The 19,036-nt window shown below is 36.8% G+C and overlaps 1 protein-coding gene across 2 annotated transcripts; it reads left to right on the forward strand.

The window, feature by feature from the left end:
* The first annotated feature begins 40 nt into the window (after nucleotides 1-40).
* LOC139142420 (chaperone Ric-8A-like) lies at nucleotides 41-18,791 on the forward strand. 2 transcript variants are annotated; one of them, XM_070712359.1, is made up of 15 exons: nucleotides 41-342; nucleotides 2,711-2,755; nucleotides 3,281-3,476; nucleotides 5,479-5,548; nucleotides 5,893-5,965; nucleotides 7,253-7,305; nucleotides 8,010-8,226; nucleotides 12,732-12,826; nucleotides 13,122-13,293; nucleotides 13,570-13,674; nucleotides 14,180-14,241; nucleotides 14,467-14,549; nucleotides 15,106-15,274; nucleotides 16,071-16,190; nucleotides 18,301-18,791. In XM_070712359.1, exons 1-15 carry the CDS (start codon nucleotides 253-255, stop codon nucleotides 18,416-18,418), a joined length of 1,668 nt encoding a protein of 555 aa, XP_070568460.1. In that variant the 5' UTR covers nucleotides 41-252; the 3' UTR covers nucleotides 18,419-18,791. The 2 variants fall into 2 exon arrangements, with proteins under 2 accessions (XP_070568460.1, XP_070568452.1); XM_070712351.1 differs by having other exon boundaries at nucleotides 42-342; nucleotides 5,890-5,965.
* The last annotated feature ends 245 nt before the right edge of the window (nucleotides 18,792-19,036 follow it).

Here is a 19,036-nt window from a genome sequence, read left to right on the forward strand (position 1 = left end):
GTTGAATGATTAGCCAATCAACTACACCCATGTAACACCTAAACAATACGCTATGCTCATAACATAGAACAAGCTCATGACATCAGTGGAGTAGAGAGCAAGGTGTGTTTTGTCGTCTTTTTGTAAATTTCAGGACGAAGATCGTGTGCTAAAAACCTAAAAGTTACTTAAATATCAAAAACCGCGTGTAAGACGAATTTGTGTGTTCCATAGTAGTCTATAGCAACCGATCGGCGCAGTACATGATAAATCATGGAGGAACTAGTCCGTTCCATGTTATCTGTGATGCAGACTGGAAACGAAGAAGATATCAGCGCCAAATTCCAGGAATTCAATAAAGAGGTAAGGTCATCGATGCGTCGATTCGAGCGGCAGAAAGCCTGCATTACAATTACTGTATAAATTAAATACTGTGTTTATCATTATTTTTTCAACCATTATCCAAAGCAAACAGTCTGTGGATCGGTGACGATGCATCTTTGACGATGATGATGATGATGATGCCGATGATGGGTGGTGATGGTGGTGATCCCGTTGAACGACGAAGCGATGATGATGATGATGATGATGATGATGATGATGATGATGATGATGATGATGATGATGATATGCATTTCCAGTGTACAGATCCTGTCAGAAAGTACACGCGAGTCTACCGGTATAACAAAGGCCTAGATACAATCTCGGTTTACCGACACAGAAACACACCCACTGTACTTTACCGAAAGCAGTAATTCTTTTTTGATACTCTTAACTGGGGAATTATCTGTTCTGTTGATTTTTTTCTGAATTCTATGTGTCATTCCTGCTAAATAAAAACAGCATTGACATTTGTAATGCTGGCAGATGTTGCCAACTTGTGTGATACACTGAGCTGTTTACATCTGAAGTTATTAAAGCATAAAGTTGGCATCATCCTCATCCTCAGCTGCATGTCTGGCAAAAATTATTCTGAGAATAATAGTACTAGTGACTACAGCATAAGTTTCACCAGTTTCAGATCAGACTATTCCTGACTGTGTCTGATGACATTTTTCCTGAAGCATACATTTCCAGCACCTGTAAGAAATGCATTTTACCTTTTTTGTCACTTCAGACATTAACTGAAACACCATGGCCGTTGTCTATACAGCAAGACACACTAGACCAAAAGGGGGATTTTCTCCCTATCGGGAGACAATCTCCTGATCAGGAGAAAAGTTGACCTCCTGATCAGGAGAATTTCTCCCGATATAGAGACTTTTTTGATAGAGTTTAACTCTATCACAGTAATTCTGCGCAATTTTATAGAGATTTGCGCATTTAGAAAAGTGTACTGTTCATTATCAACTTTGACAGTGGGTTCATCATTGTTCCAAAAAAGTTCACCATTGCTTTCTTTGTATATTTTCACATTTATTCAATAGTAATGATACCCTCTTTAGAAAAGGCATACAGCAGTGGATCAACTCCATTTGTACTTGTCAATGTCGAAGTCATGTCCCAGAATTCATTCATTAACATTTTGAAACTGTTACACATTTTGACAAAGTCTCCCAATCAGGAGATTTCTGTCATTTTTGAGAAAAACTGCCATCAAATAGCTGTATCTAAATTCATGTAACATCTCTTGGAAGTCTCCCGATCGGGAGATTTTCTCCCGACTGGGAGAGAATCCCCACTTTGATCTAGTGTGCCTTGCTGTATAGCAATATTGGATAATTTCAGATATTTATTGTCTGTGTATTACGATGCATTTACAACACAACATTCTTAGCCATATATTTGAATGCTGTATGTTTGTTGTTCCTTGAAGCCTAAATAACGTTGGTTTTTCTGGTTGTAGGTTACATTTATTGAGTGTATGGTTTTTACGTATAATTAATGGTCAGTAAGGTGATTGTGAAATGAAGCAATTTACCTTGGCACACTGTCATATTGATGTTTGCATGCAGGGTTGATATTGCCTAAATATGTGTTAAAGGGCAGATAGTTTTCCAAGGAGTTTTATCGATGATAGAATGACATGCTATTGTTCTGATCACATTCCCTCCGTATGGAGGACTGTATTCTGATTTTACTGATTATGGAAGTTTTATTTAAAAATATTCCATTTGGCAACTTGAACTCTTGTTTTTCAAGTTGTGGGTAAATTATCAACTTGCTCAATTTGAATCAGGGCCCATAGTAGAGGCCTACTTATTATACTGCAGTAATGAGTGTATATCATTGCCAGTCTACTTTCCCGATCATTTTCTGAATGCTAATGCTATGTCACCAAAACAAGAAAACCACCTTAATCAAGTTTGGAGAACTATTGGTGCAATTTTATTCCTTGTGATAGAACTGATTGCATTGTAGGTCTTTGTCAATAATTTACATACCTACCCATAGTATGGTGTAATTGCTTATGGTCTTTTGTCTCCGTATTTTGTCGTCATTCTGTTCTTGATGAACGCAAAGGTAGTATTGCGTTCTCGCTGCAAAGTTGCACTTCGAAAACAATAGACAAAAATCCTTGTGCGATTTTGACGCACACAAAACAAAATGAGTTTTTACCCTCTCCCCCCTAAACGAAAGAATTACGTTTGTCGTGCGTCAGCTTTTATTATTGACGGCCCCTTAAGACAGACCTGTGAAGTCCCACCTTATAGTATTCATCTTTAATGCTGAGGTCACTGCTTACAAATTACTTTAAGTGCTTACAGTACTCATTGTTACTGTCTTTCAGAATGCAAGTACTTTCACCTTTGATTTCAATGAAGATCTTAAGAAGGTAATGAACTCAATAGGAATTGTGTTTCTTTATGTGGAGATTGTTGTTTAAATTTGGATTGCAATATTGAAGGATCATTTAATGTGAAGTATTTCTACCGGTATACAGTGCCTTGTATCTGCTTCATTTAAATATGCCAGTAATGTACACCTGCTGAACCTGTATCCAATTACAATATCTGTCGGATGTCTCTATCGTTCAAGATCTCTCTGTTCATTTTCACAGACGTTCTCAATATTAGTTAAGATAAACAAACAGTAAAACGATATCAATATTTGAATGTGTAAAGGCATTCCACAGAAAGAAGTAAAAAATCTCCAGCTTGGTTTTTTAGTCAAAGATAGCCTAAGTCTATAGAAATTGAAGAATACAAAAGTCTTCAATAGTTTACCATTCACTGAATTGAAGTTATGTTAAAAAAATACATGATTTCAATCCTTGATGGAAAACCGTTCATACAAGTATTAACTCCTTTGATGACATTGAATTCTATTCTATTTGTAAATTCAATTCTCAATTTGACAGGGTTTAATTCAAGGCATTTTAGACAGTCTAACCTTACAAAGAAGCAGTGAATGTCATGCCCAGTGTTTGGAGACATTACGGATTTTCAGTCGGGATAAATTCAGACTTCATCAAATGACTCAAAGAGAGGGAGTCTCCATATTGTTAGGACACGCTGGTTTGGATCAAGACGGAGTCGCTGAAGTTGAAGATAAAGGTGAGTGTTGGCCGGCTGTCAAGATGACAACAGCCTACCCCGGTAGATATGAGATATCTCCAGTCACAGAAACATGTAAAGTTTGTCCTGACTAAAACTGACATTGAGATATGAGATATCTACAGTCACAGAAACATTTAAAATTTGTCAGGGACTAAAATTGAAATTGAGATTCTCAAACGGAAAATTTTGATCAAAATAAATGATAACACAGTATATATGACAATTTTGAATGGGGAGTTGAAAAACTGCAAATCAGATTGATTTGAAAGTTTCTTTCCATGTTTACTTGCTGTGCAACTAGTATGTCATAACTTACTGTATTCATGTTATTTTTTCAAAAAGCTTAATGTTATGTTTTCATAAAGCTTACATGATATACACACATATACCATAGATTGTGATTTTCACAGGGACATGTTGTAGTTTTGCAAAGCTTGAATTTTTCAAATGGTGAAAGTTTCTCATGATTAATGAACTGAACAGTTCTGTCTACTGCAGTGTTAGTCTGAGTATGAGTCCCCAGTGTGACAATACAAATTCCATTACCCAAGGGCAGGGGCTCAGTTTGGCAACACAATATCCATTACCCAAGGGGAAGGGTTTATACCCAAGCAACCCAATGCTTTCTACCCTACATGCTTAATTCATGCCAACTTATGCAGTAGTACTAGACCACTTGAAACTTCAATCTACCGGTATGCTTTCAAACATCCATTTACGTCTAATATGCTGACAAGATTTCATCCACTATTTCTCACAATCTCCTGACCTGGAATGACACGATCACCTTGATACTGATTGACAACCAAAGTCAAAGGTCAATAAAAGTCAGCATCAATTTGCAAGCTTAACTGACATGGTATTTTATATTGCTGTTCCAAATCTAACCGATAATACATTGCCTAGATTCACAAGTGACTATTTGGTAACATTTCAGTGTGAATTAGTTCTTGAAATATGAAGAAAACTCAGAGCAAAGACATCATTTATGCTGTCGCTAAGCATTGATTAACACTAAACATGCATAAACTACAGTACATGTAAAAGCCACTGAACTTCCAAGATCAAACAATCAGTTTCTTGTAAAGAACTGACATAGCAGTAAAATTCAGAATATTAATAAACCTAAACTTCAAAGATAAAAAACAATTGCTTCAAACGATGAAATTGCACATGGGGTGAAAACCGATGTCATGAATCTGAATAAACAAATAGGGGTGTGTAGTGTCAGAGTTGGACTGTTCTTTTAGGTAATAGGAGCCATGGAGGTGTGTGTGAGATCAGAGTTGGACTGTTCTATCTAATCATGGAGGGGTGTGTGATATCAGAGTTGGACTGTTCTATTAGGTAATAGGAGCCATGGAGGTGTGTGTGAGATCAGAGTTGGACTGTTCTATCTAATCATCGAGGGTGTGTGTGATATCAGAGTTGGACTGTTCTTTTAGGTAATAGGAGCCATGGAGGTGTGTGTGAGATCAGAGTTGGACTGTTCTATCTAATCATGGAGGGGTGTGTGATATCAGAGTTGGACTGTTCTATCTAATCATGGAGGGGTGTGTGATATCAGAGTTGGACTGTTCTATTAGGTATTAGGAGCCATGGAGGGTCACACAATCATAAGTAATGGAAAAATGTGCAATTTTCCAGACTCTATCAAAATTGTAACTTCAATATATGTCGCATTGTTTTAATACCTTGTCCTAGTTTTGTGGGTGTGAAAAGTCATAGAACTGACTGGAAAGACTTTACTTTCCTAATCCTTCCTGTATTTGAATTAAACAAGGGTAGGACTGTACAGATGAATGTACAGCATTTTCAAACATCCTCTAAAAGTAGTGAAGGGGCTCACACATGGACAGGGATTATACTTGGATGAGTATGGTATTATCAAAACAATACACAAAATCAGTGTAGATATGGTAAATTTCCTAGCACTATCCTTAGTCTTTCAAAAAATTATGTGATTTTAACTTCTACATGTATTTGCATCTATTCACAGTCAAAATTGAAGCTCAGAAGTGTTTGTGTAATTTAGTTTACAATAGTTCACAAGTACAGAAACTTTGTAGGTAAGTCATGTTTGCTGTGTTTACTGGAGTTGATGTCTGTTGCTGATATAGTGTACTTGATAATATAGTTATTAGAGTTGTGCCAACTTGATAATATAGATTGTGGCTGGAAAAGTGTCAACATGAGAGAATACTGTAGATCTGTAGATTGTAGGGTAATGATGAAACTATTTCTACACATCATACCTTCCATTCATATTTTCCTGTCAAAATTCCAACTATACTGTTGAATACATTTGCACAACTCCAAAGCATAACTATATATATGAGTAACTGTCACAAAAGAAAACACTAAGAATGAAACCACGTAACTTGACACAGATTTGCTTTCTTTGTTACAGCAGTAGTATGTGTATTGATGCTATCTTGAGAAGGATGACGTCATATAAAGATCCAAAAATTAACCAGCAGATAAAGGTATGTGTTAGTAATGGCAGAGCCAGACTGATTCTGCAGTTTTTGTAGCACCAGACTGATTCTGCAATAATTGTACAGCCAGACTGATTCTGCAATAATGGTAGAGCCAGACTGATTCTGCAATAATGGTAGAGCCAGACTGATTCTGCAATTATGGTAGAGCCAGACTGATTCTGCAATAATTGTACAGCCAGACTGATTCTGCAATAATGGTAGAGCCAGACTGATTCTGCAATAATGGTAGAGCCAGACTGATTTTGCAATTATGGTAGAGCGGGACTGATTCTGCAATAATGGTAGAGCCAGACTGTTTCTGCAATTATGGTAGAGCCAGACTGATTCTGCAATTATGGTAGAGCGGGACTGATTCTGCAATAATGGTAGAGCCAGACTGATTCTGCAAGAGTCAGACTGATTCTGCAATAATGGTAGAGCCAGACTGTTTCTGCAATTATGGTAGAGCCAGACTGATTTTGCAATTATGGTAGAGCCAGACTGTTTCTGCAATTATGGTAGAGCCAGACTGATTCTGCAATGATGGTAGAGCCAGACTGAATCTGCAATTATGGTAGAGCCAGACTGAATCTGCAATTATGGTAGAGCCAGACTGATTCTGCAATTATGGTAGAGCCAGACTGATTCTGCAATTATGGTAGAGCCAGACTGATTTTGCAATAATGGTAGAGCCAGACTGAATCTGCAATTATGGTAGAGCCAGACTGATTCTGCAATAATGGTAGAGCCAGACTGATTCTGCAATAATGGTAGAGTCAGACTGATTCTGCAATTATGGTACAGCCAGACTGATTCTGCAATAATGGTAGAGCCAGACTGATTCTGCAATAATGGTAGAGTCAGACTGATTCAGCAAAGAAACACTACATCCAATAATAATATCTATTGTACCGGTATATAATCAGCAAAGAAACACTACATCCAATAATAATATCTATTGTACCAGTATATAATCAACAAAGAAACACTACATCCAATAATAATATCTATTGTACCGGTATATAATCAGCAAAGAAACACTACATCCAATAATAATATCTATTGTACCGGTATATAATCAGCAAAGAAACACTACATCCAATAATAATATTAATTGTACAGGTATATAATCAGCAAAGAAACACTACATCCAATAATAATATCTATTGTACCGGTATATACATCCATTGGCTGAAAATATCTATCGTATCTTATTCATACCCAATATGATTTCAAGTTGGTATAAACAAAACATTGCTCATCTAATTGTTAATTCAATTATTTTTCTTTCAGTTTTTTGACATGAGAATGTTATTTCTTCTGACAGCTCTTTGTCCAGAGACAAGGTAAGAATTTATCACTCTGATCAAATTGTTTATATCGTATCTTTCTGTCTGTTTGATGAAATGCTTGTCCACCATGCCTATAACAGCAATTACAGTTTCTTAAACCAAGTGACATATCCATCCTGTCATGTTCTCTAATACTCCATTCAGTATTGTTTTATTGTCTTAGTTATTCATAAACATACCGGTATCTCTTGTCAAATAGTTTCCCTTCCATTCAATTCCAATTATTCATCTTGACAATACACTATAATGTGACATTTATATCAGGGTGCTTAGACCTTTTCAAGGAGTAGGCTTAGGTCAAATATTACTGTTAGAGTCAGGACAAATATGACTCTAAGGGTTAGGTCAATGACTGCTGTCAGGGTTAGTTCAAATATTAGGGTTTGGTCAAATACTGCTGTTTGGGTATCGTGAAGTACAGATGCATGTCAATTGTTGTGTGTGGTATGATCCAATATGGCTGCCTGATGGCCATTTTCTTTTAGTGTTGTCAGACTGGCTGAATTATTCAGACATGGCAAGACGAATTTCATTTAAACTTTGTACAAAGACAAGGTGCCATAACAGAAAGCCAAGATTGTATAAACCTATGCTTATCAGTCACATATTCTAGTTGGTGCAAACTTCAATTCAGTTACATCAAATCACTACAAGACAGTTGGGGACTGTGTCATTTAAAATGACTGGTTTTCTTGCAGGAATCAATTCAAACAGACATTGTCATCATTAAGATTACTAGTTGATGCATTGGATGCTACTGTCCATGGTGATGGCGTCGCCAATGACAACATTACAGAAACAGAGAGTGATACAGTGTACATAGCTATTGATGATAGTGATGCAGATTTAGCCATGGAAATTCTCAAGACATTGTTCAATGTAACAATGACAGCAAAGAAAGGAAACTTGGATCAGGTAAGTTTGATGTGAGGTATTTCGGAGTATCAAAAACTGATAAGTGAGGGACCAAGTGCGGGACACGCAAACTGCAATATATACGGCACTCTGAGGGACATCCCGCACTGTGTAAAATAAAGGACTTTGACGGAACGTCCCGCAGAGAGTCCAATATCAGACTCTGCGGGACGTACGGGGCGCCCCCAACGATGTGAATGGTAATAGCACAAAATCACAATATCTAACGTAACAAATCACGATGTTTTAGTACGATCGGGCCCATGCAGATTAGGCCATTGATTCAAGAGTTACTCTGCTGGTTTTACCCTGACTGTATAGTGTTTTCAAACACTCACAACATATATGAGGAAAAGAAATAAGTGAGACGCCTCTGGTTTTACCAGACATAGTCCGATGTTCTCAGTACTTTTTTTCATAACATGCACATAACTTCAAAGTAAACATAAAGACGTGACGATAAACCCCATCACATCCATAAACCTGTCAGTCAAAATCATGTCAACACCTCGTCGAAGAAACCCGACAACAATGTTACAGTTTATCAACGAAATCAACGTCTTCGAGTGCCATGGTTACATCGCAGAAATGTTAGCGGTGACTAAGTTATTTTACGCCTTGTATTGTAAAGAAAAGTATGCCAGGCTCTCAGAGTTCCAGAGAGCATCACCTATGGGCCTGTTTACGCTTAATACTATTAAATTCTGGACAAATCATCAAAACGCGGTGAGTCTAATAACGTAGAAACAGAGTCTGCCTGCAACCATGCAACGTACACAAATGAAGCCTACTATTTACTGTTCGGTAACTGCCCTGGGCATATCAATAGTCGTTTTCACTGTTTCTAAGAATAAAACAGTGGTTATATCTATGTCATAAGCGTCTTCAGACAGATTTTACAAGCATTTTGATCATGGGTGTCTTTTTTTATGTCCATGTTTCGATCAACTTCGACGCACGATATGCTCTTGATGTTGTACCATTTCTCGCCATATCGACAGTGGTGGCAATTTTAGCGCCATGTCAGACAGGACCCGTGAAGAATTGACTGTAAAGAAATTTATTTTTCCTTATCATTATTTTGCTCAAAACGAAATATAGAATATTCGTAAAATACAGCTGAATATTCATAAAGTAAGGCCCATTCACGTCGTTGGGGGTGCCCAGTCCCTCAGAATCCTGTATCCTGTATATTTTTATTGCGGGACTTTCCCTTAGAGTCCCATATTTTACACAGTGCGGGATGTCCCTCACAGTGCCGTATATTGCAGTTTGCGTGTCCCACACTTGGTCCCTCACTTGTCAGTTTTTGACACTTCAAAATACCTCTGTGAGGGCGCTGTTCAATGGCATCAGACAAGTTTGATGTGAGGACGTTGTTCAAAGTCATCAGGTGATTTTGATGTGAGGGCATAATTCAATGGCATCAGGTGAGTTCAATGTTAAGGCGTTACGTTGTTCAATGGCATCAGATAAGTTTGATGTGAGGGCGTTGTTCAATAGCATCAGATAAGTTTGATGTGAGGGCGTTGTTCAATGGCATCATGCAGGTGAGTTTGATGTTAGGTTCGGGAATTATACAGATTTTGCATAAGTGTTGGTTGTCCTACAATCTAAACAGAAGCCTATAGGACACCCTACACGTTTTAAAGGACAATGTATGCCCTATAAGATGCCCTACATAACTGATATAGTAAAGCCTATCCTACAATTATCTGATATCAGTCCTATATAGAGATTTTGTATGTGTAACAATTGCTCATATAATTTCATAATTTATAAGAAGGTCATTCATATTTCAGCAGTAAACCACACCCAGTGATGAGATTTTTACCAGTTCATGACATATATTCATTAGGCTGAAGTGATTAAATTCTTTGTTTTGCGTCCCCACCGCTTAGGTTTTTAAGGTTTTCATGGAAAACACACACAGTGTATTTGAATAGGAAATTTTAGGACATAACCGCTTAGCTTTTCTGAACTAAAATTTTGTCACAATTTTTTATTTGCTGCAATCAAATTACATTGTGTTAATTTTCTTGTGTGTGTTTTTCAGCCGCTTAGACGCGTACCTTTTCCCATTTAGAGTGGACGCAAAACAAAGAATTTAATTACTTTGGCCTTAGTGAAGTGAGTACATAATGTGACATGGAACTGTTCAAAACCAAGTGGTTTGCTCATTGCATTGGTGGTTTATTGGTATTATAATGATAACGGCATGTATGCTGATATTTTGGATTGAAAAGTTAAAAAGAGGGTTTTGTGTGATGAGAGCTTGCACCTCCTCCAACTATGTGCTACAAATATAGCATTGTTATTTTCACATCTTGACCTATCAGATTACAGTGTTTGTACCAGCAATTTACTGGTACAACATAATTTCCTTATAGAGCAGGGGTTCATTAACAGCCGGCAGCCGGCGAAATTGACCGGTTACTCTCATGATTTCGCCGGCTACTTTTTCGGAAATTCGAGCTCTTTCATAGCTAAAATATTTTTCACCTTCTGAAATGATACGGACAAGTTTCACAAGCTGTGTAATCAAACTTTTTAATGGCTTTTATGTGAAACAAAATTTAGAAGACGAGCGACTACTATGATCGCCTTGTACTACGATGCAGCACGGTCTTGCGTATACTGCCTCAATAAAAATCGGAATTGCAACGGACGATTCTATTGGTTACCTGAATTGCTGATTCCTATGTGGTGACCTTTATATACGCCAATGAAAACGGGCATACTTCACCTGTCGCCGTTTAGCTTAATCAAAATGGTCGATGAACAAATGAAGACGGAAGCGATCGCAAGGTCAGGCTTCGCTGTACGATCCTCGGTTTTGAAGTTGACCAAGAAACAAGAGAAGGATAATTACGTGGATTTAAACTGTTTTTGAAGGCAGTGACCTGATTTTTTTCTCACGTAAAAACTTCCCGATTACAGTTCGAACTTTAGTAAGCCGACGTGCGTTGCACTGCGGTACGCTTAAATGTGAAGGTATATAACCAGCTGGACGTATGATATGTACTGCTTTTCGGTCTATCGACGCCAATAAGAATGTCGCCCAGAGTGGTTTAAACACGATCAGCTCTAAATTCACTTCAAAAACGGTCGTCAGGTTAAATCCAAATGTGAGTTTCTGAACGTACAAATTTTCATATCCTATATCAAGGTTCTTGCTTAGCATACCCATAGGCCTATAGTCAAATAACCTTGAGGGTCTTTGATTCTATTTGCGAAATATGGTAATCACTGTCAGTTTTTATCATTATCGTTATATAAATTATCCTTTTTACCTCCCCAGTGGTATAAAAGTTCTTCATCTGCAGATTTTCATACCAAACATCATGGCTCTTAATTTTAAGCATAACATTATACATTAATGAAAAGTTTCTCATTTACTGTGCTTAAAATATGAGTTTTCATCCAGGATGGCATCAACAAGGGGGATTTTTCCCCTTCACCAGAAAATTTCGGGGGCATTTCACCAGTTCATGTGTTCTACTTGTACCTCTAAGGTGTGACTGGCACCATTTCATTGGGGGAGTGGTCCCCCTTGACAAATAAATTGGGGGTGCCAACATTTCAACAGAGCTAGAGGGGAATCCCCTATCCCCCCTGTCTAGATGTAACACTGTATAATATCATCTACACATCAAATTTATATCATTTATAATGATGAATTATTATAGTTTACCTCCTAAAAGCATAGAGGCTCTAAAAACGTCATTTTCTTTGTTCAAAATATCGTCAACATTACCACATTTTATCATTTTTAAGTATGAATTATGATATTTAGGCCTTATCTTCCAGGTAAAATGGCTTTTATGATATGAACACAAATTGCCCTGGAACACTGCTGATAATTCTCCTGAAAAAAACTAGAAATTCAAGTGACTGTAAGCTGTAAAAAGTGAATTTTAGCTCATTTTGCAGAGTTTCCGGCCTTTGGCCGGGAGGGGGAACACCGCAAGCCGCCTACTTTTCCATCATGGCCCCCTACTTCAAAACTTAATGAACCCCTGTAGAGCCTAATAACTATCTCTGCGGGCGACTTGATATTTTGTTATCATGATATTTGTGTTTGTAATGCAGTATGCTATGTGCCTTTCCTGTCTGTCTGTTTTAAATGTATTCATATCTGCTTTGATCAGTGTCATACAAATTAGGATGTGATGTCACATCAAAGGCATTATCAAGATAAGTGTTTTTTGACAGAAATCCCCATCTCCTAATTAAGCTTTATTTGATAAACTAACATTATGATATCATAATTGGTTTATGTTTAGTAGCGCTGGAAGCATGGCATATGTACCGGGGGTATACTTGGGATTTTAAAACAATCCTTTTTTTCTGATATCAATCATGGATGTACATGTAAATTCCCTAATATTATTGATATCATTTTGATATGATCAAATCAGTTCTCACTCAAGAGTACAACTCAATGAATTTGAAGTGACATGAATTAAAAGCAGAGTACATTGTCTTGTATTATTGCCACACAGGGAGAAGAAATGCTCTATGTTGACCTGGGTGCAATTATCAGAAGATTATTATTAAGTAAAACATCAACCGAAGATAAAACAGAAACTCTACACAGGTAGATGTCGAGGTTTTTAGGTATACAAAGATTATAGATGGACTGTTGATGGTGCAAGTGTTATAGATGTACTCTGTATACTACACAGGGATGGTGGCCATTTTGTATATTCTTGATTGTAAAAGAGAATGGTTTACAGTTTTCTTGAGGAAAGTTAGAGTGAAAGTTTTAAGACTTTGCAATTCAAGGCACATACTCCCTCAAACAGTCCTGGTTATTTAATTTCATGAATAGAGCGTAGTTACACTTTACAACTGTAGATTGTTTTTAATTGTCATCGGACTCTCTATCATAGCCATACAGTTAACCTGCTGACAAATATGCCAATGTGTGCAGCACTGGAACTTACACCAAAATGTCCTGAAGAGGGCGCTGTTGGTGGCAAAGATATCCATGAGACATACAAAGGTCATTACATCGATACAGCCGTTGTTCTCAAACAGTTTCTTGTGAAAAGAGTTGAAAAGGTGAGTCACAAATCTTTTCTTTTTTGAAAAATATTAAAGCTGTCAAACTTATGAGATAGGTTGAATTTTGTACTGGAAATGACAAGATGAAACTTTTCTTTGCAAAACCTAAAACACCAAATATGAAGTCCCTTCCCATGAGATTTGATGGAAATTACTTTAACATGAAGTATTGCATTGTCTTCTGAGTGAATTGATAGTCTTGTAAGAATCTAGTGTCAGTTCATTTATTTAATATGTCATCCTATTGTTTACATTTTGTTGTTTGATTGACAGGGTGGCAAAGGTGGTTATTTGGTGGAAAGTTTATCACCAGTGTTAAGTGCATTGCATACAGTTTGTAAATACAACAGGATTATAAGGAAATATCTTCGGTCAGAGGTCAGTATCAGTAGAATGATGCTTTAAATAGCATTATCAAACTACAGCATGACACAAAAATTAATTGATATAAAGTTTTAAAAAAGTGAATTTATTATTTTATGTGATGCCCTTATGTTGACAATATTCTTTAGTAATATGTACCAGGTATTTCTTTGTGTGTGTGTGTGTGTGTGTGTGTGTGCGTTTCCTGCTATTCACTGACATGACAGTGCATTGATGTACCATTGAGTACTGCCTTTAAGAAACATACTGAAGCAGATCTTGATAATTATTTGCACCGCAATCTTAGCTGTAGCTTTACTTTAATGGGTTGTTAAAAATTTCCATGCCACGGTACCTAACATGGATATAGAAGTTTACCAAAAAAATTTAGCGAGAATGTCAATCATTCATCTTTGCATGGTATGCTAGAACTTGAATTTTAAAGCTCATCGTTACTGAAAGTCTTCTAACAATGTTAGAGATAAGAGAGTAATTATTGTCTGTTCTGATGACTTGACAGATTTTACCTCCTCTGAGAGATGCATCTACACTACCTGAAGAGGGAGAAACCATCAGGAATAAGTGAGTAACTATCTGTAATACACAGAGTGATAAACAATGTCAGATCTAGATGACAGATTAACTGGTATCCCATTTGTTTCAGAGCATTCTCATTTCTGTTAAAGCACAAATGCTACTCTGACAAAAATTGGATTCAAACTTCCTCCAGTATGAGTGAGTAATCTAATTTGACCTTTTTACTGAGCAAAAGATGTAATTTTGCATTTGTTGTTGGTACTATTGCAGGTTAGTTCGCCTGATGACAAATCCATCGACAGAAATCAAGGACTTAGTTGCTGATTTTCTCTTTGTACTCTGTAAAGAAAACGGTGAGTCTTGATGCATTGAATAAAACAACTTTTTGTCATTAATAGAATGTACAGTAGTTAATATTGATTCTTCAAGATTTGGACTGTCACTGTTTTCTTGTTTTAGAATTCAATTCATTCACAGGGAAATATCCGTACAGTTTGGAAGGAATTGTCAGAACAGGTGGTCAGGATAAATGTTCTGTCAAATTTGTTCAAATGATATGCAAAATTGTATCAACATTGTATGAATCAATCACAAACAACATGCATTTTTTGTTTTCTTTTCATTTTTGTTTGATTAGATAAATGTACCTGACTGTTTGTGTGCTGTATTTCCATCATGAAATTTAACCGCACTTTTTCCGTGAAGTTTTACAATATTTGACCATGAACTTTAACCATATTTCAACCACAAAATTTAACCATACTTCAATCATGAAGATTAACCGCATTGAAACTATGAAGTTTATATTGCAACCATGAAGTTTAACCAGATTGCAACCATGAAGTTTTATCATATTGCTTGCTATTGGTCAGCTCTATTCTCTGCTGAAAAACTTTGATACATTTACAGTGGACCGATTGATCAAGTACACTGGCTATGGTAATGCTGCTGGTTTATTGTGTCAGCGTGGTTTAATGGGAGGTGCTTATACACAGAATGCAACAAGTATTGGAGGTAATACAGATGAAAGCAGCTCAGATGATAGTGACACTGAGGAGTATATGGAAGTCAGACACAAGTAAGATGTCTTATAAACGGAATACTAACTGTCTACTGTGTCTTGCAATCAGGGTAATGATTGTCTGCATTAATAGATATGTGCCTAGACTTTCTCCAAGTCCTGTGACATACAAGTATCCAAACAGTAAATTTGAAGGAATACTGTAAATGTCAGCACTTTGTTGTGTTAGTGGTTAGACAATGGCATAAGTGAAGCAGTATATACTTGGGCGGTCTGTTGTGTAGATGGTGAGGTGATTGTGACGGCCCATAGACTTGTGAACTTTGAAAGGTTTGAGTTGCTGTAAATAATTCATCATGATGTCAGGCCATAGATATGCAAGAAGGGACAGGCAGATTATCAGCTTAGCAGGAACAGTGTTTCACGTCAATTCACAATTATAACTGTTTTGTTGGTCATTTACCGTGTCAATTCACAATTATAACTGTTTTGTTGGTCATTTACCGTGTCAATTCACAATTATAACTGTTTTGTTGGTCATTTACCGTGTCAATTCACAATTATAACTGTTTTGTTGGTCATTTACCGTGTCAATTCACAATTATAACTGTTTTGTTGGTCATTTACCGTGTCAATTCACAATTATAACTGTTTTGTTGGTCATTTACCGTGTCAATTCACAATTATAACTGTTTTGTTGGTCATTTACCGTGTCAATTCACAATTATAACTGTTTTGTTAGTCATTTACCGTGTCAATTCACAATTATAACTGTTTTGTTGGTCATTTACCGTGTCAATTCACAATTATAACTGTTTTGTTGGTCATTTACCGTGTCAATTAATGATTACAGAATTAACCCTATCACTGGACGTGTTGAGGATGAGAAACCCAATCCTACTGAAGGTTGGACAGAAGAACAAAAGGAATTCCATGCCAATCAATTAGCCAACATGTTTGATAAATTATCAAGGTACATGTATCTTTTTCATAGATTCAATTAGTTCCTTTGATTGTGATGACAGACGTTTGCATGAATGATGAGGCATTTAAATCCTGTAGTAAATTAAAGTGCTTCATTGGTAACCCCCAAAAACAAGCAACTTACTAGTATTTACTCTTGCTAAATCTACAAAAGTATTTGATTTTAATACTCATTACTGTTCACAGAAAAAAATTTGATGGCATTACTGTTGTGCATACATTAACTTGGCAGCACATTCTTCTTTTCAAAGGATTAACAATGAGGTTGTAAGTCCTGCAATACGTCGGTTTCGAGTTATAAGACCATGCGGTAATTCAAGGATTTTAAGCTTTCGCCACTAAGGGCGCTATTCCTTTGACCGGAAGTGAGGGCTACTTTCTGGACCCCATTCTGCATATATTGCGATAACACAGACTCCATTTCCATAAACTAAGTTTAGTCTACTTTCATCTGCTCTGTTGTCACCTTAAGCGTTTGACTATGCCAAACTTTTACTGCAAAGCCGGCAAACTCGACAAATACCCATGGATGAATGGCGTGACCTTCCACTATTTCCATGATGTTAAGAAAGAGAAACGCCTGAGATCGACATTGATAAGGATGATACGACGTGAACTTAGCTGGGTATCTAACAGTTTCCAAATGTTTGTGATCTATTCCACTCTCGGACTATGCGCCCCATAGACGTGTGTCCATATGCCTGAGAAAAAGAAAGTCAGGAAACCAAATGACTATTTCCTATAGGGATTATGCCACCATGTCATCTTCGACGTTCGATTTTACTGTGAAAAGCAGCAAGTTTGTCTATCATGAAACCGTCGCGTCGATCGTTCCCTATCATTCTCAAAATTCATATGTGGTACTTAATTTGCTTCAAAAATGCTCGTTTCGTGTGATTTTCGGCCGAATTCGATGGACACATTGGCAAAACATAAGCATGAACGACATTATTCGACATTATTCGAGTACAACAACTGGGGCAATAATTCTTCCAGATCAACCAACGTACTCGCTAAACGAAACAGCAACAGTCTCGATGTTGGCGTTTTGCCAACGCATGTAAAAGGGGAACTTGCCTCGCTACTCGAAGAGCAAGATCACTAAAATGCATTAAAATAAATTTTTACAAACACAAACTAAGGAAAGAATCTACACTGCGACTGATGAGAAACCACACTCTGGTTCCGAAAATGCAAGCGTCAAAGGGCCACTCTATCAAAATTTGTCACACCATAGGCCCGGCTGCGTCTCGCCATTAAAGCTTTCTCCACATGAACAAAACATTACCGCACACACAAATCCAAACTTCCCTGCAAATATCCAAAGCGAAACAAACATTTTTATTAACACAAACAATCGGATAAGAATGTAGGAACATAAAAACAACAGAAAAGACCTGAGGGAAAAGAAAGACAACACAGAAAGAAGAAAAGCTAACCATCAAAAAAGTTCACAAAATCTCCCCACTTTTCAACATGTATCCTTTGCCTATCTTTTGACATTGCTACATACTTTTCTGTTTTGTAAACAGAATTCACGTAAAAAAAAATTAAAAAAAATAATTTTTTCCAATACAAAAAAAGGTAAAAAAAGAATGTAGGAACACATATTCGAAACGAATCAAACACAAACTCGACACAAAAAAACATTTTGGATAGTAAGGTGGGGAGTCTCTTTCACATTATTTACATTAGTTTCTAATCCAAGGTCTATGGATTTCTCAGCAAGCTCTACCAACTCAGCCTTTTTAGCTTTGGAAGGAGGAATCTTCCTTGCTTTTAAAAATTCTGGTAGCTCTTTCATGTTCATATTGCGGACGTCTTCACGCGTGATGTTGTGACCTCCCCATGACTGAAATTTTGGCCCCCACTTTTGCGAAATCTCGAGCAGCCCCATGTAACCGATGTTAAAAATTCATGCGTTTTCTGACTTGATTATTAAGGTATCATTTCCAAATGGGTAACTTGAACACATTGATACCTTGTAGCTTTGAAGGCATTGTCAGAAAATTGTAGACTCCTCCTGTAAGGAGGATATGGTACTGTATTATTAATGCATGGTATGTCTGTAAAACTCATTGACTATTTTTGTATTTCAGAGAGGGTGTTATAAAACCAATGACAGTGGGTCCAGATGGCAGACCAATTCCACTGGAAGAAGCCGTCAGTCAAATTGAAATTCAAGAACACAACTCTGATAGTGAACTCAGTGACTAGAATGAACAAATCTTAACCAAAATATTATCAACAAATTCCTATTTATTGAGGTTTCTGATGTGATTCAGACACAAAGTCAATTCACATCGGCTGATGGATTTTATTTATATTGAGAGGAAAAAACCACTGCTTACTCTCTGTGGATGAAGAATTTCCACGACTCTGACAAATATGGAATATCTTTACATGCAAATAATTGAATTGGTATTTATTTATTTAGTGTCTATTGCATGTCCATTGCCTAGTGCTTAGAATCAGAGTCTGTGAAATCAAAAATCATGATAAGTTGATTGTAATGCAAAACAAGTATGTATTTATTGTAGTATGTTGATAGTATTTCACAATGAAAATAAAAATCAAGAATTTTAATCAGTGTTAGCGTCGTTGTTTATTCCTGTGTAAACTTCAATCACATCAGAGTCACCTGTGTACCCAACACTCATACTGGTACCTAAATTATAAACTGACAGTGACAAATTGTATCCCATAATCCAGTGTTGCAGCCAGGAATTTTAAACTAGGGGACACTATGTTCCACTACCGTTTATATTCGGGGATATTTTGCACATTTTTGGGACACAAGTCAGTTGTCAATCACATTTTGCATTATAAATTAGT

Source organism: Ptychodera flava, chromosome 1 (assembly GCF_041260155.1).
Source record: "Ptychodera flava strain L36383 chromosome 1, AS_Pfla_20210202, whole genome shotgun sequence".
In the NCBI taxonomy this organism is placed as follows: domain Eukaryota; kingdom Metazoa; phylum Hemichordata; class Enteropneusta; family Ptychoderidae; genus Ptychodera; species Ptychodera flava.

What these genes read in the sequence shown, in the direction of transcription:
- LOC139142420 (XM_070712351.1), top strand. Translation starts at nt 253, where the DNA reads ATGGAGGAACTAGTCCGTTCCATGTTATCTGTGATGCAGACTGGAAAC. An exon ending in CAAGTACAGAAACTTTGTAG is followed by an intron (nt 5,549 to 5,889) that starts GTAAGTCATGTT and finishes TCTTTGTTACAG; the next exon opens with CAGTAGTATGTGTATTGATG. An exon ending in GCTCTTTGTCCAGAGACAAG is followed by an intron (nt 7,306 to 8,009) that starts GTAAGAATTTAT and finishes GTTTTCTTGCAG; the next exon opens with GAATCAATTCAAACAGACAT.